This window comes from Hyla sarda, chromosome 4 (genome assembly GCF_029499605.1).
Source record: "Hyla sarda isolate aHylSar1 chromosome 4, aHylSar1.hap1, whole genome shotgun sequence".
NCBI lineage: Eukaryota > Metazoa > Chordata > Amphibia > Anura > Hylidae > Hyla > Hyla sarda.
Genome location: NC_079192.1, coordinates 365,579,129 through 365,601,982, shown reverse-complemented (window position 1 = coordinate 365,601,982; position 22,854 = coordinate 365,579,129). Strand labels below are relative to the sequence as shown.

Here is a 22,854-nt window from a genome sequence, read left to right as displayed (position 1 = left end):
AGAAATGTCCTCTTCTGACCCCTATAACTTTTTTATTTTTCTGTATAAGGGGCAATATGAGGGCAAATTTTTTGTGCTGTGATCTGATGTTTTATTGGTACCATATTTGTTTTGATCAGATTTTTTGATAACTTTTTATTCATTTTTTTATGGTATAAAAAGTGACCAAAAATAAGCTATTCTAGACTTTGGAATTTTATTACGTGTACGCCATTGACCGTGCAGCTTAATTAACAATATATTTTTGAAGTTCGGACATTTCCACACGCGGCAATACCAGATGTTTATTTTTATTTACACATGTTTATTTTTATTTAGGTTTTTTTTTAATGGGAGCTGCAAATACGTGACTGTACGTCCATTTGCGGCAAGGGGTTAAATTATCATTATTACTGTTATTTTACTTGTTAAAAAATATTTCCTTCCCTGATGATACTTTGTTTTGCCATGATATTAAGGGGGAAAACATTTTCATTAGGGGATGCCAGCTTGATTTCCCCAGACTAGAATTAATTAGTCCACATCTCTCCAGTTATCATGTTTCGGGTCATCTCCTATTTCTCCAGAAATCCCAAGAGATTCCTCCTATCACACACAGTAGTTGCAGTCAAAAATACTCCCTCCTTTCCACTGCTGATCACAGCATTGTCATCCTCTTACCTTAGGGCCTCAACATGCAGTCACATGATTCATGTTTTACCTTTATTTTTTTTTTTTTTAATCTAAATGTCTGTATTGCTTTCTGCTGATGGCCACCACAAGCTTTTCTGTCTATGATTGCTCCTCCCAATTGAGGATAATTATCATAATGATTTAATGACTGAGGATTTTTCCAACCAATAAATTGATTAGGATTTAGTATTATTATTGGTAACCACTCGAGAAAACATAAACATTCTTACCATTTCTGTAAACAAATGTCCACATGTTTTACTCCAAAAACTGTGGCTATGAGGTGCAGGGAAGGCCTAAGGAGTTTCCAGTCTGAAACACTTGTATTAACCAAATGCCTGTTAAAGGGAATCTGCCATCAGTGTCACCCACAGTTAAAATCTGTTAGTACAAGTGACACTGATAATAATGATACCTACCTAATGATACCTAATGATCAGTGGCCCTGCTCATCCGTTATCCTTCTTATTTAGGCGGTAGGTTTGGTGCGCGGTGGCACTCTGGTAGCACGCGGACATCGTCGCTGCAGCTTCCTCACTCTGCCCAAAATTCAAAATACTTTTTAACTATATTGGGTCAGGAGACTGTCCTTAGAAAATAGGTTTGTTCTTTACATGGAAACTCACAATTCTCTTTTATGGTTGTTGACAGCAACCATGGCAGAACTAGAAGAATGCCAGAATGAGTAAAAATTACCAAATTACCAAACAGACAATCTGACCTTGGCTTCTGAGACCTTGAAGAAATGTCTCATGTCATGCAGCATGTTTTCAGCCTCCGATCTGGTCTCAGAACTTACTGTACTGTCAAACTGAACTGTTTTGATTCATTTAGACAGCACAGTCACTAAATCACCATTTGCTCCAGGAGATTGAATGGGATAAAAGGGATACTCCGCCCCTGGACATCATATCCCCTATTGAAAGGATAGGGGATAAGATGTCTGACCACGTGAGTCCCACCACTGGGGCTCCCCACGATCTCCCTGCAGCACCCGGCGTTCGTTTAGAACACCGGCTTTGGCACCAGAGGCTTGTGATGTCCCAGCCATGCCCCCTCATGAAGTCACGTCACACCTCCTCAATGCAGGTCTATGACATAATGAGCCTCCAGCGCCACATTGCTCCTCATCAGGCACAGAGTGAAGTTCGTTCCGTGCACTGGATGACTGCGGTGCTGTAGCAGAGATCGCGGGGGCTCCCAGAGGCGGGACCCCCAAGATCAGATATCTTATCCCCTATCCTTTCAAAAGGGCATAAGATATCTAGGAGCGGAGTACCCTTTTAAGCTCCTATTAAGGTTTTGAAAGCAGTTCCCATGAGCAGAAGCGGCAACATATGTGCTAGTTGTCTAGAATATTTTCCAGGAGATGGTCCAAGGATCCAGTAATTTCCAAGCAATCACAGGCTCCCAGTGATAGATCTTACGGTGATAGATCTGACAGATAAAATGATATGCAGTGGCCATTGAGGTAAATTAACTCATTCCTCTCTATTCCCTAATTTACATTCAGTGATGCGTACAGGCTAATAAATTAATATCAGAATTCAAGTACAATATATTGGGTTACCTTATGCAAAGAACAGATGTTTGAGGGTTTTGTTTAACTCAGAAATTCAGGTGGGAGCAGACAGCCTCCATATTTACCGACCAAAGGTTTACAGCAGGCAAGATGAACAATGAGTTCAGCATCCTGTGGCCACACGTGTATGCTGGTCATTGATCTTAATATTGATAATACATTTCCTCTTTGCCATTTTTCTTGTCTGCCTTCAATTAGAGACATGATTTTCTCATTTATTGAATGATAAGTAACACATAGGACAGAAGGGGCTGTATTGTAAATAGCAATAATAAAACAATGTAAGGCCGTGTGCAGAGACCAAGGATGCATTTTACCAGTAAACTCAATTCTCAATTTCCCCATAAACAGGAATACACCATTGATGTATTTTTTCGACAAGGTTGGAGGGATGAAAGATTAAAATTCAAAGGCCCCATGACTGTTCTCCGTCTAAATAATTTAATGGCTAGTAAAATATGGACTCCAGATACATTTTTTCACAATGGGAAGAAGTCTGTGGCTCACAACATGACTATGCCAAACAAACTGTTGCGAATAACAGAGGATGGAACGCTACTTTATACAATGAGGTAATTGTTTTCTTATTATTTTTATTAAGCAACATATATTTTATATTGTCAGTTTATTATTACAGTTTGTCATAGGTTTGTGACTAGTGTTGAATTGTACATATTGTTTCAAAAGATGTTTAAAAACATGCATGGTTTTGTTAGATTAACCGTTTAAAGTGCTGATAAAGGGATTTTTGTGTACTCATTGGTGTTATTGAGCCCCTTAAGAATGTCCTCCATGGTGTACAGCTACATCTCAATCTCCCCATTTTTGGGGCACAATCAGGGCTGGACTGTTCTTCAGTACTACACACAAAGGGACCATCTTTCCCCGGTCAATCACAGCAGAGCACCATCGCCTCTCTTGTACAGTATGGTATGACAGTGCTTCTGAAAGTGCACTGAACAGGTGGAAACTGTACTGGGGATGATATACACAGTATAATACTATAGATGGCATGTTGGAAGAGCAGGGATTACTGATGCACTCAGTTTAAGAGATGCCAAGTGAGCAGAAATCAAAGAAACAACAGCAGCATCACAGCAAGGAAACTGTTATATTAAGCTGCTGCTAATTAAAAATAAGCTAATGGAAGAGGAATGGGATAGTACACTGTGGACATACAGCAGTATGTACACTGATGTTTGCACAAGGGACAGCTGTACAGAGAGATGGGTAGTGGGAGATAAGAGGGAAGCCTTGATTTACCTTTCAGGTAAATGTGGATGTGGATCATTTTAAGCAGGTAGACTGATTTTAGGAATCACATTGGCTATCAAAAAGTGGGAAGTTGTTTGAAACAATAGTGACTATTTAACTTTAAGTACATATGTGAATTAAACAAAAACTAAACCTTGAAATAAACTATAAATGAATAGACTGCCCATGGTATTTGTCATCATGCAGAGAAAGAAAATAGAAAATCCATAGTAGACAAGAAAATGCAATAGGAGACAAGAACATGTTAAAAGGGCAATACTAGATACATTAAATGGGGCTGCTTCCTTTAAAATAAATTAATAAAATAATTGATAAAATCTTATTAAACTAATTAATGCTGTAACCAATATAACTTATTGAAAGCTAGATCTTCAGCTTTCTCTGAAGAAAAAAAAATCTGTGCTAAAAAAATGCCAATCATTCTTGAAAGTGCAACTCACTGATGCACTTAATGCCTATTTCCACTCAAAAACTCAGAAAAATCAGGTTTGAAAGCAGTTAGACAAATCACTCCTTCCTGTCTTAAGTAATAATCACAGGGCTACAGGAAGCTCACATCTTAGTTGATGGGGTCTCGTAATTGTGAACTGATTTCGATGTCCCTATACCATCAGCATTGATCTGTTATCTTATATATTAGACATCAACATCGTCCCAGCCGGTGAACAAAATGTTCACTTGCCTAAAGCCATTGTGTCCTGTTGCTAAGGCAGTGTTTCTCAATTCCAGTCCTCAGGGCCCCTAACAGGTCGTGTTTTCAAGATTTCCTAAGTCTTTCACAGTTGAAATAATTATGGTCAGGGAATCAGGCATCACCACAATTATATCACCTGTGAAAGACTAAGGAAATCCAAAAAACATGACCTGTTAGAGGACCCTGAGGACTGGAACTGAGAAACACTGTGCTAAGGTAATACTATGGATATTTGTGCTCTCATTGTGCAGATCCAGACAGAAATAAAGCCTGACACCGTAGTGTCATGACATGTCAAGGGACCTAAAGGGAATGGTTCCAGTAAAACAAAGCATGGCTTCTGTGGTGAATTAAAGGGTTGTTCGAGGGGGGAAAAAAACTTTTTTTTTTTTTTATATCAACTGGCTCCAGAAAGTTAAACATATTTGTAAATTACTTCTATTAGAAATCTTAATCCTTCCAACAAATATCAGCTGCTGAAGTTGAGTTGTTCTTTTCTATCTGGCAACAGTGCTCTCTATTGATGTCTCTGCTTGTCTCGGGAACTGCACAGAGTAGAAGAGGTTTTCTATGGGGATTTGCTTCTACTCTGGACAGTTCCCGAGAGAGGTATCATCAGAGAGCACTCAAAGAACACCTCAACTTCAGCAGCCAGTTGATGGAAAAAACATTTTTTTAAATATAACCCCTTTAACCTGTATGAAATTTCTGTATTTGATAAGGTTTGTCTGACTTTCCTTGACCTGACATCTGGTTTGCTCCTCTACATTCTCATACCAGTTTCAACATAACGTTAATCTACCTGTTACTGACATAGAACTAGCTTGCAAACATCTTTAGCACAGCACCCAACCAGCTGTCTACAGGCAACAATCCTTGGGATTATGTTCTAGATACAGTAAATTACTGGTCTATACCTCCTTATGTGCATTAAGGGTGGAGGACGATGCATACCTTAAACTTCACACCTTCAGACATCCTGTGTTAGCCTAATAACAATCTCAACAGTCTGTCTGCCTTGCTGCCATGTTGGGTCCAAATGACTGCTGCCATTTGACTGGCAAAAGACATCCATGGATGCACTTAGACTGGGATTTGTAGTGAGTATGGCATCATAAAAAAGGTAGAAGATCTCTATCCTGTTTGGAACATTTGAAACAAAATAGTTTCATTTTCTAGAACTGTAGTGCTTCTTGAAGTGCTCCTGAAAGTTACAGCACAAAGGATAAGGGATAAGATGTCTAATTGCAGAGGGCCTGATGTCTAATTGCGGTGCTGCGTCTCCAGTTTCGGAAACCTCCGGGTTTCCAGGACTGGTAACGTGAGGTCATGCCATGCCCCCTCCATTCATGTCTATGGGAGGGGGTGTGATGGTGGTAACGCCCCCTCCCATAGACATGAATGGAGGGGGCGTGGTGACATCACGTCCCCAGTCCCGGAAACCCAGAGGTTTCCAAAACTGGAGATGCAGCCCCCGCATAGAAAGGGGGTGCTGCAAGGAGATTGCGGGAGTTCCCAGCAGCGGGCCCCCCGCGATCAGATATCTTATGCCCTATCCTTTGGATCGGGGATAAGATGTTTTTGCCCGGAATACCCCTTTAACTACTCCACCCTCTCTCCACCTGCATTCCTCCCAGACAGAGAAAGAGAAAAAAAAACACACACAGAAATACTAAGTATTCCCTTAATTTTACAGTATTTTACAGTATTCCCTTAATTTTAAGTCCCTCTCACTTTTATACTTACACTCACTTGTATACTTCACACTCTTGTACACAGACACACAATCGCTAGCTCAAACAATCTCTTAGTGTACTTGCTTTCATATTTACCACAAACCACCTCTCTCTTCCACTGCCTGGAAATGATGTGTCTCAACCAGTCTCCATTATAAAACATAAGGCAATCCAAAATTCAAATAGTTAAAAAAAAAAAAGAGATGAATCATCTGTCTGTTTTCGTGTGCTAAATGACAAGAAGAAACTTCCTCTATGTGAGAACCTAGCACAGGCATGCTGGTATTTGTCAAAGTAGTAGGCAGCACATTGTATTTGCCAATAGGCGCCCTGGGCCTGTTCCTAGGGCAGCAGTGTCGAAAAGGGTAGCTCTTCAGTGAATAAAAAAGTAATAAATACTTCTGATGCAACTGCTGCCTTGTTGTGGCCTGGAAAATAAAAAAATTAATTCCCCCATGGTTAAATCCACATGGGTCTTTACCCGCTCTTTACCCACAGGTTTGCAGCCACAAAACACATAAAGCCTAAATAGGAGGTGACAGAAGGATAAGTAGACCATATAGTGGATGAATGGCACAGCCTGGAATTGGCGGCAGCAAGAGGAGACCATATAGTGGCTGAATGACACACCCTGGAGTTGGCGGCAGCATGAGGCGACCATATACTGGCTGAATGACACAGCCTGGAGGTGGCAGCACCATGAGAAGAACACATAGTGCCTGAATGACACAGTGTGGAGGTGGCGGCAGCATGAGGAGACCATATAGTGGCTAAATAACCCAGCCTGGAGGTGGCAACAGCCTGACAAGACCATAGAGCCTCACAATTTAAAATATTAATGTTTTTTAACAGTTAAATTGAAGATTTCCAAAAGATGAGCTTAAAAAGTTTTATTTCATGCAACAGCAGAATGAGAAGACCACATGGCGGTACAGTGACACAGCTTGGAGGTGGCAGAAGCATGAGGAGACCATATAGTGGCTGAATGACATAGCCTGGAGTTGGCGGCAGCAAGAGGAGACCATATAGTGGCTGAATAAAAAAGCCTGAAGGTGGCGGAATCATGAGGAGACCATAAAGCGCTGGCACAGCCTAAAGTTGGCAGCAGCAAGAGGAGACCATTTAGTGGCTGAATGACGCAGCCTGGAGTTGGCAGCAGCATGATGAGACCATATAGTGGCTGAATGACACAGCCTGGAGGTGGCGGCAGCAAGAGGAGACCATATAGCGGCTGAATGAAAAAGCCTGAAGGTGGCAGAATCATGAGGAGACCATAAAGTGGCTGAATGGCACAGCCTGGAGTTGGCGGCAGCAAGAGGAGACCATATAGTGGCTGAATGACACAGCCTGGAGTTGGCAGCAGCAAGAGGAGACCATATAGTGGCTGAATGACACAGCCTGGAGTTGGTGGCAGCATGAGGAGACCATATAGTGGCTGAATGAAACAGCCTGGAGGTGGCGGCAGCATGAGAAGAACATATAGTGGCTGAATGACACAGTGTGGAGGTGGTGGCAGCATGAAGAGACCATATAGTGGCTAAATAACCCAGCCTGGAGGTGGCAACGGCCTGAAGAGACCATAGGGCCTCACAATTGAAAAGATCAATGTTTTTTAACAGTTAAATTGAAGATTTCAAAAAGATGAGCTTAAAAAGTTTATTTCATGTGACAGCAGAATGAGGAGACCACATGGTGGTACAGTGACACAGCCTGGAGAGACCATATAGTGGCTAAATGACATAGCTTGGAGTTGGCAGCAGCAAGAGGAGACCATATAGCGGCTGAATGAAAAAGCCTGAAGGTGGCAGAATCATGAGGAGACCATAAAGTGGCTGAATGGCACAGCGTGGAGTTGGCGGCAGCAAGAGGAGACCATATAGTGGCTGAATGACAAAGCCTGGAGTTGGCAGCAGCAAGAGGAGACCATATAGTGGCTGAATGACACAGCCTGGAGTTGGCGGCAGCATGAGGAGACCATATAGTGGCTGAATGAAACAGCCTGGAGGTGGCGGAAGCATGAGGAGAACATATGGAGGCAGAATGAGACAGCCTGGAGCTGGCAGCAGAATGAGAACATATGGTGGCAGTATGAAACAGCCTGGAGCTGGCAGCAGCATGAGGAGAACATAAGGTGGTAGTATGGGACAGCCTGGAGTTGGCATCAGCATTAGGAGAACATATAGTGGCAGTATGAGACAGCCTGGAGCTGGCACCAGCATTAGGAGAACATATGGTGCAGAATGCGACAGCCTGGAGCTGGCAGCAGCATGAGGAGAACATGTGGCAGAATGAGACAGCTTGGAGCTGGCGGCAGCATGAGGAGAACATATGGTGGCAGTATGACATAGCCTGGAGCTTGCATCAGCAAGAAGAGAATATATGGCAGTAGAATGAGACAGCCTGGAGGTGGCATCAGCATCAGAAGAACATATGGTGGCTGTATGAGACAGCCTGGAGATGGCAGCAGCATTAAAGGGGTACTCCGCCCCTAGACATCTTATCCCCTATCCAAAGGATAGGGGATAAGATGTCAGATCGCTGCGGTCCCGCTGCTGGGGAGCCTTGGGATCAACGCTGCGGCACAGCGCTCTCATTACAGCACAGAGTGAGTTCGCTCTGCACGTAATGACGGGCAATACAGGGGCCGGAGCATCGTTACGTCACGGCTCCGCCCCTCATGATGTCACGACCCGCCCTTTTCAACACAAATCTATGGGAGGGGGCGTGGCGGCCGCCACGCCCACTCCCATAGACTTGCATTAAGGGGACGGGCCGTGATGTCACGAGGGGCGGAGCCATGAAGTCACGCTGCTCCGTCCCCCGTATCGCCCGTCATTATGCACAGAGCGAGCTCGCTCTGTGCTGTAATGATAACGGGGTGCCGCAGCGGGGATCCCGGGGGTCCCCAGCAGCGAGACCGCGGCAATCTGACATCTTATCCCCTATCCTTTGGATAGGGGATAAGAGGTCTAGGGGCGGAGTACCCCTTTAAGTGGGGCAGTGGGTGGACCAGTACCTGGTGACGAAAGTGGGTGAAAAAAAGGAGAACTTGGCATCAGATGTTTGGCATCAGGCGGGTGGCAGGATCAGAATAGTAGCTGAGGCAGGTAGGCAGAAGAAAATGGTCTCTTTAGTAAAAGTGTAAGTTTGCCCAAGTAAGTATTTAGGATATGCATTACGTAAAACTTAACTTTCAATAATATTCTTAAGATAAAATATATACTCAAAAAACATTTTTTAAATCAAACAAAAAGGAAAGGTGTGCAAAAAATACCATGTGCCACCTACACCATCAAGTATTGATGTGATGCAAAAACCCCTAAAAGGTGGAAGGGAACAACATATTGTTCATTGTAACCGGTGGGGTAAAAACTTCCCCTGTAAGGCCCTACTCTCGCATTATTAATTCCCTTCTTGGCAAGTGTTACTCGCCCTAAAAAGGGTGGCCCCACACAGGAAACTCTCCCTATTTCCACCTACAAACACTGCCATTTCCCAGGGTTTTTAGGTGGAGATAGGGAGAGGTTCCTGTGTGGGGCTGCCCTTTTTAAGACAAGTAACACTTTCCTTGAAAAGGTAAAAGGGAGCAACGTATTGTCCATTGTAGCAGGTGGGGGTAAAAAATTCCCCTGAAAGGCCCTACTCTCGCCCTATTAATTCCCTTCTTGACAATTGTTACTCCCCCTAAAAAGGGTGGCCCCACACAGGAAGCTCTCCCTATTTCCACCTAAAAACCCTGTGAAATGGCAGTGTTTGTAGTTGGAAATGAAGAGATGTTCCTGTGTGGGGCCACCCTTCTTAGGGCGAGTAACACTTGCCAAGAAGTGAATTAATAATGCGAGAGTAGGGCCTCACAGGGGAAGTTTTTACCATTTCACCAGTTACAATGGACCATATGTTGTTCCCTTCCACCTTTTAGAGGTCTTTGCATCACATAATAACTTGTGGTGTAGGTGGCACACCTTTCCTCTTCTTAGATGTAACAAAAATGTAGGGTCCATATATTTTATCCTAAGAAAAGTTTAAGTTTTAGCTAATGCATATCCTCAATACTTACTTGTGGTCTGATGCGGAGGAATGTCTGCAACTGGGGATCAGCACCATAAATATGTTTTGCACTATCCATATTTGTGAAGATGCTGTTATGGCTGTGCAGGTATTCGCCCAGTAGGTTGTAAAGGACATGTATTGTCCCTGGCCGTAGTTACAGCTTCACACGTCGCCGCTGCCGTGCACTTGGGTACACACCGACATGCTCAAGGACTGGCTCACGTTCTGTTCCACAAAATTTTGCAGGACTGGTATTGTCTTTTTCGCAAAGAAATGACCACTTGGGACTCTCCACCTCGGCTCGGCACAAGCCATCAGTTCTCTGAAAGGTGTAGAGTCCACTATTTGAAAAGGGAGGGACTGCAGCACCAGCAACTTGGACAGGAGCACATTCAGCTTCTAAGCTGTTGGATGAGTGGGCGCATACTGTTGTCTCTTGGACATGGCTTTACCGATGGATTGCTGACGGAATGACTGACTCGAGGTAGGAGGAGCAGGAGCATCTGGAGCGACATAAGATGGGTATGCCACACAGCTCCCTTTGGCTGAGGTGGTGGAGCCTTGGCTGGCTGAAACGGAGCGGCATGCCACTGGGTGATGCAGTAGGCTGGACCACCACATTGGAGCCTCTGTTCTCCCAGGATACTTTATGCTGACACTGCATATGTTGACACAGGGCTGTGGTGCCAACACTGAGACCCTGGCCACCCTTCACCTTCTGTCGACACATCTTGCATGTGGCCATGTTAACCTCCTCTGGATGCTTGATGAAAAACTGCCACACCGCCGAGTAGCTGATTTTCCAACCAACAGTCCGCACTGTTTGACTGCTACTGCCACCGTCTCCAGGAACCCCTGTTCCACTACCTCCCAGGAAGGAAGGCTGCCGTGAAGCAGGTGGTCTTCCCCAAGCACATTTGGCTTCAGACTTTCCACTTCTGCCACCATGCTGACTGCCAACCATGCTACCACCTTACTGGCTCAGCTGCTGCCACATGGGAAACATGCAACCCCCTTCTCCTGATGATGATGAAGACCCTTCTGCACCTGGCTCCCAAGTGCGATCGGCTTCATCATCATCGAGTTGTTTCTGCAAATCACTGATGTCACCTCAGGTCCCTCAACAGTGTCTGCTTCAGGAGCCTGAACGCTAACACCACCACCTCCCACTCCCCCTCATCTCCTCAGCACTACTTGCCCGCCTAGCGGAGGAAGCGGCGGATGTCTCCTTCACTTCTTGGCTGGGCAGTAGCTGGTGACTGTCCTCTAGTATATTGTCTTCGCTAATTAGTGGAGCTGAACCCACAGCATAAGATACTTCTGTGAGGGAGGGAACAGCATAGGACAGAGGCAATGGGAGGACAGGGACTGCTCCCAGGCCATACCAACTGAGGGTTGTGTCTGAGGAACACACCGACTATTGACTGGAGTCTGGGGCTATCAGATGTCACTTGTGATGAAGTGGATGACCGCCTTAACCAATCGATGACGGCAGATGGGTTGCTGGTCAAGACACGACCGCTAGCTGATCCCTGGAGCTCAGGCCTCTCGCTGCAACTCCTACTGCCACTCTCCCCTAGTCTGCTGTGACCTCTGCCTGCGCTTGATGAATTTAGGCCCCTGCCACTCCTCTTTGCACATCCTGGCACCTCTCTGCCTGACATATTTAGGGTGCGTTCCCACATGGCGTATACGCAGCGTATTTCACGCTGCGCAAAATTTACGGCAGCAGCGGCAAATATGCTGCGTATTCCTTGCTCACTATACACACAGGGCTTTCCGGCGGCAGCCCTATGTGTGCAGTGAGTTTTGGAGGTGGAGCCGCGTGTCACAGTCACCCCGGCACACGGCCCCGCCTCCAAAACTCACTACACGCATAGAGCTGCCGCTAGAAAGTCCTGTGTGTATAGTGAGCAAGGAATACACAGCGTATTTCCCGCAGCTGCCTTAAATTTTGCGCAGCGTGAAATACACTGCGTATACGCCATGTGGGAACGCACCCTTAGTGCGTTCTCAGGGGAGGACAATACCCTCCACTATGCCTAAAACAGTATTTGTCTACAACAACAGCAGGTGTGTACTTTTGCCTGGCCTTTCACAGTTACTAGGTGCTTAGGACTTTAACACACACAAAATGGTACACCATTTAAATGTACGTATGTGGTATGCACTTATGAGGGTAGTACAATGCGCTCCACTATGCTTAAAGGAAAATTGTCAGATATTTTCTCCCGCACTATCCACAGGTACTGATGGATAGTGCGGGAGACTCTGATTCCAACATGCTCTACCTTGCCTGGATCCACCCGGCCGTTCGCTCGCTCGCAACTGTAGTTTTATTCTATGTGGAATCTTGTTGTAAGTGGCAAGGGCGGGGCTTCTGCAGCTTAACTGGCACTGACGTCAGCGCCGCTTATGAATATTCATCACCACTCCCTACAGTTAGGAGCGGCGAAGAGATGGAGAACTGGAGGGAGGGGAGATAAATATTCATACGCGGCGCTGACGTCGGTGCAGAAACCCCGCCCATGCCAGTTACAACAAGATTTCCACATAGAATAAAACTACAATTGCGGGCGAACCACCAGGCAGATCCAGGCAAGGTAGGGCTCGTTGGAATCAGTGTCTCCCGCACTATTTATCAGTACCTGTGGATAGAAAATATCTGACAGATTTCCTTTAAAACAGTATTTGTTTACAACACCAGCAGAAGTGTACTTTTGGCTGGCCTTTCACATTAACTATACCCTTAACACTTTAAAAGGAACAAAATGGTTCACCACCTAGATGCATATAAGTGGTATGCACTTATGAGGGGAGTACAATGCGCGACAGTACGCTTAAAACAGTATTTGTCTACAACACAAGCAGGTCTACACTTTTGCCTAGCCTTTCACAGTAACTAGGCCCTTAAGACTTTAACATGAACAAAATGGTACACCACTTAGATGTATGTACGTACATTGTATGCAATGTCAGCGGATGTCCGTGATTAACCCCTCAGATGCCGTGATCAATACAGATCACGGCATCTGCAGCGCTGCGGTCACTAAAATGGATGATCGGATCGCCCGCAGCGCTGCCGTGGAAATCCGATCATCTGGAACGGCAGACTGAGGTCCCCTCACCTGCCTCCGCTGCCTTCCACGGGTATTCTGCTCTGGTCTGAGATCATTTATTATTATTTTTTTGTTATCATCTGGTGCCAGAAAGTTAAACAAATTTGTAAATTACTTCTATGAAAAAATCTTAATCCTTTCAGTACTTATTAGCTGCTGAATACTACAGAGGAAATTCTTTTCTTTTTGGAACACAGAGCTCTCTTCTGACATCTCTGTCCATTTTAAGAACTGTCCAGAGTAGGAGAAAATCCCAATAGCAAACAGTCTGCCATTTTCTAAACATGTTTATCTTGACCAACTCATGTCAGTGAGATTATTTCCGATTCTTTTACTAGCAAATTTTACCATCTCATTTTACCAAATTCCTTTCTTTTCAGTGAGGCCAGGACAAAATACTCAGCATTGCAACCATTGATTCTTGCATTAGTGGTCTCTTTATTGATGTACTGTATGATTTGCTGAATTATAGACAATTTTTCTTTAACCCAAGCAAAATCCTGTTTTTCTTAAGCTGATTAGTGGATGTATCCTTAATTCCAGTCCTATCATTTAGAGACATTTCCATTGCTTTCATTGTTACTCATTGTGATTAAAACACCTTTGTTCTCTGTCATCATGGGAATTTTATGGTTACACATTTATGATTCTGTGGTTAAAGATTCATGATCCTTCTATCTGTTGGTCCAGTGGTTTGATATTCTCCTTCTCTCGCTTACTTCAGCTTGTTTACTTCCAAAAACCACTTGGAGATCTATTCAAGATAATCAAAATAAACCCTTTTCTAAGGTGATCCAGACATTAACCCCTTATGTCCAGGGAATACTATATAATTCCTGGATGTTTTCAGCAAGAAAGAGAAAATTCTCGACCCCCCCCTCGCCCAATTAAATCTTTGAGTAATGCCTCAGCCATCTTCTCCCTAGGGTTAAAATTCTATTTGACCACACCTACTTACTGTCTGACTCTCTATACCCCATACTAGAGTTATGATTTTCTTACCTGAGAAGAAATTCTGTTCCTTTTGTACATGCATCAGCTACATGCAACTTCCTCGTCGCCATCAAGAATCGATATTCCCTTCGACTTGTTCCTGAGCTACTTCAGATATTAAGATCTGCCGAGATTTCATTCACAATAAGTCTCAGGACTTGGGTATGCAGTCTTATATGTATTTAGGTGAACAAAACATGAATCAACAATGGTGGGGCCTATACTTAGTAATGCATTTTGGGGCATTGTTATAACCCATCAAATCAGTATTTTATTACATCTTCTAAAATCTATTTGTGACTCTGGGGTACACAAAGAAAAGTCTCTTCCTGGGTCTTTTCATATGTCTTTTCTTAATGCAGACTATCAACTGGGGCCTATCCTTGGAACTATGACCTGTGTACCCAATAGGAGTCTATACTTCATTTTGGGGACTAAGAGCGAAGAACAATGGATACTTTATACTGTATACTTCAATTAGCATTTGTCAATCTTATTCCAACTCCTTAATAGTTTTTTGACCTTGATGCTAAGTTGCTTTTAACACCTTAAGTTTGTTTTGGTTTTACTTTGACTTTGCTATTATAGGTCCCTGTCTGAAAATCCTAACATCTAAATAATTGCTACAAGCTGGCTTTCACATAGGCTTTTTGACTTAACTTTATAGGGAGCATAACAATTAATAGTTTTTATGCCTGTTGTTTCTATATTATGGGTTAGTCATGTAAAGTATATGTTTTGTTTTTCTTTTGGAGCCCTGTGCATTTGTTCTATGCCTACTGTAAAGGTGATGGCTGTTGTCTTTGGGAAACCCTTTATCAGGTTCTATGCAATCACTCTACAGAAATCTATGCTGGGAAATCAGTGTTGGGAAACACTGCTCTAGATAGTAAGTCAGTCACCCTAAGATATATAGTATATTTTCTTTCACTGAGTAATTCCTATAGCAAGGACAAAAAGCTGTGCAGGAATAATGATCAAGATTAAATATTAAGGCCACTTGAGATCAGGAAATGTATGGAAAATTGCAACTCTTGTATTACCAGCTGTATACTGTGTTGTACATACATCATCCTGAAATGTTTACCTCGGACACAAACCTGATAGATGGTGCATTGTATTTTTCTAGACAGCATTTTAATAGATATTTAAAAGAGACACCAGCTGATGACATGGTAAATTATTAGTTGGCAGCAATTAACCTACTAGGTAACATTAATTAATCAGGGTTTCTAATAATTCCCTGTTTTCCCAAAGGGCATGACTATATGGAGTACGGCAACATGGCTATTATTAACTCATGACTTAACAGGAGAAAGCCAAGTTCAAGCTGCTATTATTAATTCTATTAGCAGAGGTCTAACTATTTAACAGCTAAAGTGTTCAAATGTTCAACTAAATATTGCAAATAGAGGTCTCATTATTTCAGCTAACTTTTTAGGATTGGGTCTAATGTGTGTGTACATGAGAAGCATCAATACTTCTGACCATTATATAACTTGTATAAGGAATTATTTTTTATTTCCCATTTCTAATTTTCTTTGAGCTGAGCTAGTGAATAGAGCCTGCTCTTTTGTGTCTTTTAAAGTACACCGTAAGAAGCAGCAGCAGCAGCAAGGAGTGCATTATAGAGCAGAATTGAACAAGTTATTCAGAAAAGGGTATGGATTAGAAGGGCATATGTGTTTTTGGGTGTAAGTGCAAAGGAGTTTACTGCATTAGACTAAACATTATATGATCAAGGGTGTTTGGCTATTAGCAATTTCTGGAACTGTTTCTGAGTAGGAGACAAAACGAGTTGTGAAGAACTTGTAAAATGTCAAATGTTTATAGCAAACCTGCCCTGTGATTTCTTCTGCCCTATCTAAAGGCATTATATGATAGAGGGAAAAGCTGAGAACTGTGACATATAGGTCTATATGGATTTGAGAAATATTTTTTAAATATTAATTAGTAATGAGTAGTTAATAATTCATATTCAGTCTCTTTCACATTCTTGTCACCTGCATCTCAAAAACATTTCAAGAATCCACCCGTTTCTCACTACTGAAACTGCTAAAACTCTCATAATTGCTTTGATTCACTCCCGCCTCGACTACTGTAACTCTTTACTAATAGGCCTTCCTTTCTCCAAACTCTCTCCTCTCCAGTCCATCCTTAATGCCGCAGCCAGACTCCTCTTCCTCTCCAGCAGCTACACCGACGCCTCCTCCCTGTGCCAGTCACTACACTGGTTACCAATTCAGTCCAGAATACAGTACAAAATCCTCAGTCTCACACAAAAAGCTCTCCACAATGCTGCACCTCCCTACATCTCCTCTCCCATCTCTGTCTACCATCCTACACGTTCTCTCCGATCTGCTAATGACCTCACACTAACATCTTCTATAATCCGAACTTCTCACTCCCGTCTCCAAGACTTCACTCGTGCTGCACAGGTTCTCTGGAATGCTATCCCTCAATCCCTCAGACTCAACAACAACAACATCCATAGTTTCAAACGTGGCCTAAAAACACATCTCTTCAGACAGGCCTATAACAGTCTCTAATTGGCCTCAACATATCCCCAACATATCCCCAAACCTCTTGTTTGAATAGTTATTGTGTAATTTTATGTCTAATACTGGTCTTTGTTTGTACCCCATAATTGTAAGCGGTGCGGAATCTGTAGGCTCTATATAAATAAAATAAATCAAATAAATGAGTAAATCCTGACCGGATTTATAAGTAATAGAGAAGAGAGAGCCAGGCCCATAGAACCCAATCTTACTCAGAACTTTGCCTAAAATGATGTTTGGTGAACATTAAATCTTTATCAGGCTCACTTCACACAAGCCTGGTAACAGCAGTATTGTAGGAAAAAGGATAAGGAACATTTGGTGTATTGGCACCTTTTCAGCATAGGACGAGGAAGGATGATCATTGGGATGACGTCAAAGTAGCCCAGAATACTTTGCAGCTAGCAGCAAGGTCACATGACTACAGGTTAACCAACCATTGCTTGCATTATGTTGCATACAACACTCTGGCCAATCAGTATACAACATAGAGGTAGGTTTAAAAGACTAATAAAAACGCTATGCACTGCATTGCAAACTCAAGCTTGAAGAAAAAGCTGAGCAGTGAGCACTGCACAGGACATCTTCACTGTGCAACAACTGATCCCATAAAGCACTGTAATACAAAGCAATTTGAGCAAAGTATTGTGCAGTGGGCTGACTTGCATTACTGTGTCCAGTGATTCTACAACACTACATATCCCAGCAGTGTAACTGAACAACATGCATATAGAAAACTATTACACAACAAAACAAAATGATTTAACCTGTTAGTGACAGAGGGCGTACCTGTACACCCTCCGCCCACAACCTTTCTATAATGAGGGGCCACTCTGTGGCCCCGCGACATAGCGGGTGGGGCCCGGTCTCTAACAAAGGCCAGGACTCGTGGCTAATAGTGCACGGCAACGCGATCAGTGCCGCGCGCTATTAGCCACTGGTCCCGACTGTTGTTAGAGGCCGAGCCCAACCCGCTATGATGCTGTTAACCCTTTAGACGCGGTGTTCAAAGTTGAACCCGGCATTTAAAATGAAAGTAAACTGCTCTCGGCTAGCTCAGTGGGCTGTTCGGGATCGCCACAGCAAAATCGTGGCCTCCCAAACAGCTGTAGGACAGAAAGAGGGACCCATACCTTCCTCCTCTCTGTCCGATCACCGAATGACTGCTCAGTGCCTGAGATCCAGGCATGAGCAGTCAAGCGGCAGAATCATTGATCAATGGTTTCCTATGAGAAACCATTAATCAATGTAAAAGATCAGTATGTGCGGTGTTGTAGCCCCCTATAGGAGCTATAACACTGCAAAAAAAAAAAAGTTAAACAAAAAGTGAATAAAGATCATTCAACCCCTTCCCTAATAAAAGTTTGAATCACCCCCCCCCTTTTCCCATAAAAAAACAGTGTAAATAAAAATAAACATATGTGATATCGCAACGTGCGCAAATATCCAAATTATAAAAATATATTGTTAATTAAACCGCGCGGTCATTGGTGTACGTGCAAAAGAATTCCAAAGTCCAAAATAGTGTATTTTTGGTCACTTTTTACATCATGAAAAAATTTATAAAAAGCGATCAAAAAGTCTGATCAATACAAAAATGGTACCTCTAAAAACTTCAGATCACGGTGCAAACAATTTCCCTTCATACCGCCCCGTACGCGGAAAAATAAAAAAATAATACGGGTTAGAAGATGACAATTTTAAACTTTTAAATTTTTCTGCAAGTAGTTATGATTTTTTCCAGAAGTACGACAAAATCAAACCTATATAAGTAGGGTGTTATTTTAATCGTATGGACCAACATAATAAAGATAAGGTGTTATTTTTACTGGAAAATGTACTGTGTAGAAAACAGAAGCCGTATTTTCTTCAATTTTTTCGGCCAGATTTTTTTTCCTTTTCGCTGTAGATTTTTGGGTAAAATGACTGATGTCATTATAAACTTGAATTGGTGGCACAAAAAATAAGCCATCATATGGATTTTTAGGTGTAAAATTTTAAATTATGATTTTTAAAAGGTAAGGAGAAAAAAATTTAAGCGCAAAAACTGAAAAATGATGGCCGTGATGTCACGAGGGGCGGAGACATGACGTCACGCTACTCCGTCCCCTGTATCGCCCATCATTATGCACAGAGCGAACTCGCTCTGTGCTGTAATGAGAGCGGGGTGCCGCAGCGGAGATCCCGGGGCTCACCAGCAGCGGGACCGCGGCGATCTGACATCTTATCGCCTATCCTTTGGATAGGGGATAAGATGTCTAGGGGCAGAGTACCCCTTTAACTGTATTTAACCAAATATAAAGCATTTCTAGCTGGATTTAGCAAAAACTGCATTTCACTGCAAAAACACTGCCAGCTTCTTCAGTACTTGACTAGTTAGTTAGTGATAAATCACCCCAAAAACAAACAAAAAAATCCCTTCAAAATATTTTTCAATAAAAAAAAAAATGTCTGGTAAAGTGATGATTGGAAGAGGGAAGGGTAACGGAAATATCCCCCTTGCCATGTCCTCTGCAAGTAAGCATGTTGGTGGCAGTGCCAGCACAGTGGCCCCCACCCATTTGTCAAGTGCAGGTAGCAGCAGTAGTAGTAGCAGCAGGGGTTGTGTAGTTTTGGGGGCTAATACGGTCAATGTGGACAGGTTGGCTTTTTCTTGGTCATATCAAGTGGAGTCTGATGATATGACGTTAAGCCAGGTGTCAGCGAATTCCTCATCAGCCACAGTTACATGGTGCAGTGAAAATGTAATTCCTAGATGGTCTGTTCCATCATATCTGCTAAGCAGAAAGATAGCATTAGCTACAGGGAGGAGTTGCAATAGGACAATCAGCCATGGGAGTGTGTTGCAGAGATGGAGGAGGTGAAAGCAGTTGCTGAGCATAGCACTAGTGGGACTGATGGTGGTAGACGTGGTGGATATGCTGAGAGGGAGGAAGGAGCTCATGATCAGTTAGCAGAATTTGATGCTGAGAAAAGGAGCGGAGACAATAAGGAGGAGTTTGATGATGATGATGATGATTTTTTGACAGGAATTTGGAACGAGGTGATAAGGAGATGATGTGTTCAGAGCAGGAGGGTTGTGGTTCTGTCAGCAAAGACGAGAAAATGTCAAATGTACCAGACGTTGGCCTGCTGGTATGATCAGCTCAGGAGTAGGTGATGGCGACACTGTTACATTTGCAGGCTTGAGAAAAATGTTTCCAGAGAGGGGGGAGATGGGGGGGGGGGGCACAGTTGGGTGGTGATGTATCTTATGCAATATTCTGCTGTGTGGAAGTTCTTTTCTACCTCACCAGATGCAGAAAACATGGCAATGTGCCATATCTGCAAAGGGTATGGGCATAGAAACTACGCCTCTAAGTAAACGCGTGGAGCGCCATCACAAAGCTTCATGGGACAGTCGAGATATCCCAAAATTTGAAGGAAACCTTCCCCAGCCGTTCCTTCAAATCCCTCTCATCTGTCTAGCAGGCAGGCCTTGTCGACAGACAGCTCAGTCTCTATCTTTTGCTCATCACTGTTGTGTACTCCTCCTCTACCAGTCAGTTATCTATTGGGACAACATTATTCACCCAGTCACCCTGTTGTAGTGTGCCTTAATTCACACCTGTGATCCCTACACCAAAAGATAAATGATAAACTCCAATATGAAAATGGAAATTTCTGCAGTATTAGTCTTCACATCACAGAATGCATAATCCATAACAGCCATACCACGGGTGCCAGAAATTATTCCATAATCTTAGGGTAACACACCACAAGCTGTCTAATGTAAACAAAAATTGGCATCAACCTTTTCTCTCAACGCGTTTATGCTGGTGGTGCTACCAGCGTCATCAGGAGAGAGTGTAATATGATGATCCTTGCAGTTATATCAAATAGGCTCACCTAGAGGTCACCCTGTGTCATTGCCTTGTCCTGCATCAGTCACTTTATATGGACAATTATAAATAATAAAATAATACAAAATATGTTGTTCTTTCAATTTTTTACCCTCTTTACACAAAAAGATTTAGTCTTAACCAAGCGATTCCTTACCAGCCGTAATAACTAAAAAGTATGTCACACGGTGCACTATGTATGTTGCTGCTTTTCTGCAGCCCTGGAGACACAGGGCTGCAGACACACACTTGTATGGGCAGATTGGAGCGTGTTGATAGCGGCGGTGAGCGTGGTCGTTGCCAGGGAACGCGGTGATGACCAGCTTAGCTGTGCACCGCGAGTCCCTGTCAACATATGGTGACGTCATTAGCCACCTGGTGTGGCATGGATAAACACGCACCGTTCACAGTCGGATTCTGCTACAGCTGGGACCGGACGTGCTAGTCAGGATGCTACTTATACTCCTGAGGCTTCACTGAGCATCGTAGCAGAGGGGTAAAACCGTGAGTACTGGGTGACTAGCAACACTAGCTGGAACCCAGTGGGGCACTGTGCAATAAGTATATGTGCAATAACCTGCAGTACTACTTAAACTTGTGCAATTTTCTATACTGAATGTGCAATACATGTATGTGAAATAACTATTAGTGCAATACCCTAGTGCAATAGTTTAAATATTGTTTACAGTGGACATGTGCAATATTTGCCTACAGTGTATTAAGTTTACAGTGCCCTATTACCCAAGTGCAATTTTATAGAGTTCACGGCCACCGGGTGACCTCTAGATGATCCCGTTTGATATAACTGCAAGGGTCATCATATTACAATCTCTCCTGATGACGCTGGTAGCACCACCAGCAGAAACGTGTTGAGATAAAAAGATTTATGCCAATTTTTGTATACATTAGATAGCTTGTGGTGTGTTACCCTAAGAATATTGAATAATTTCTGGCACCTGTGGTATGGCTGTTTTGGATTATGCATTTCTGTGATGTGAGGTCTAACACCGCAGAAATTTCCATTTTTTATATTGGAGTATATAATTTTATGTTTTGGTGTAGGGATTACGTTTGCCCTAGTTGGTGGTTTTTAACTGATCCAATAAATACCTGTTTTTAGGCACTTCTTTTTGTTTGTTTATTATTTGTTATCTACTGCCAGGAAGTTTCTGTACATGGGGCAGGGACAGACTATAACACTGTCCTAACATAGAGTGTTAATTCACACCTAGTCAAGTTGGTGGTGGTGAAGGCGCTCCAGTACCATCTTGTGGACTCCACGCCCTTTAGACAACTAATGGTGTTTGACAGGCCCAGGTGGTGCATACCTAGTCAACATTATTTTGCCAAAAATGTTGCCCCTTCTTTGCACAATCATGTGGAGGAAAAAGTGGCCATTCCATGCAGTTTTCGGTGTACAACACAGTGCATGCCACAGTCGATACTTGGATTAGTAACTTTAACCATGCCAAATACATGTCTTTTTTGGTCCACTGGGTCTATATCTTGCAAAATTAAGCTCCACTTTAAAAAGGTAAATGTGGTTGCTGATAATGGCATAAACATTGTCATTGCACTGTGTCTAAGTGACATGACACACTCTTCCTGTATGGTACATATTCTAAATCTTCTTAAAAAATAGTGTCTGTCTGAGTGATTTGCAGGCAATTTTGTGTTTAGTTTAGCCGTCACTATGCCTTTAAACATGATCTCTTAGACCTACGAAACCAAAATGGTCATACTCAACAATGCCTCATTTGCAACATTCGAACAGGGTAGAACTCACGATCACACATGTTGGAACACCTGTGCCACAGCACAAAGTGTTGACAGATTTCCTACCTGGTACATGCTCAGGCCTTTTAAAGAGGCAACAAGATTTGTCAGCAAGGACAACAGTGGAATTGGTGTTGGAATGGCGGTGATATTCTATTTGGAGCAAACACTTGTGGTGACGATTGAGCAAAGAGGAATGGAGGAATATTCACATCTGGCTGGCAGCAGTATGGAAGTTCTTTTTCAGAAAGAGTTGGATGAGAAGGATGAGGAAATGGGACCTGAGGAGGATTTGGAAATAGAATTTGTTAAAGAGATATGAAACAAGGAACCTACACAAGGTGACAATGATTATGAGGACCATGATGACAAACCAAGGCAATAAGGGACGGAGGAGGAACCAGCTGGGTCCTTGTAAAAGCTGTCAAGGAGGGTGAATTGTATACTTTCTTGCTTGTGCACTGACAAGCATATTATGTGCATTAAGAAAAGAGATGAGTACTGAATAGCCACACTCT

The 22,854-nt window shown here is 43.0% G+C and overlaps 1 protein-coding gene across 2 annotated transcripts in view; it reads left to right on the top strand.

Moving 5' to 3' along the window:
• GABRA1 (gamma-aminobutyric acid type A receptor subunit alpha1) overlaps positions 1–22,854 on the top strand; it is a 299,022-nt gene that overhangs the window by 165,714 nt on the left and 110,454 nt on the right. For both annotated transcript variants that reach the window (XM_056516667.1, XM_056516668.1), the window contains one exon: positions 2,606–2,826. In XM_056516667.1, the coding sequence (XP_056372642.1) occupies positions 2,606–2,826 (221 nt within the window). The remainder of the gene's footprint in view (positions 1–2,605; positions 2,827–22,854) is intronic.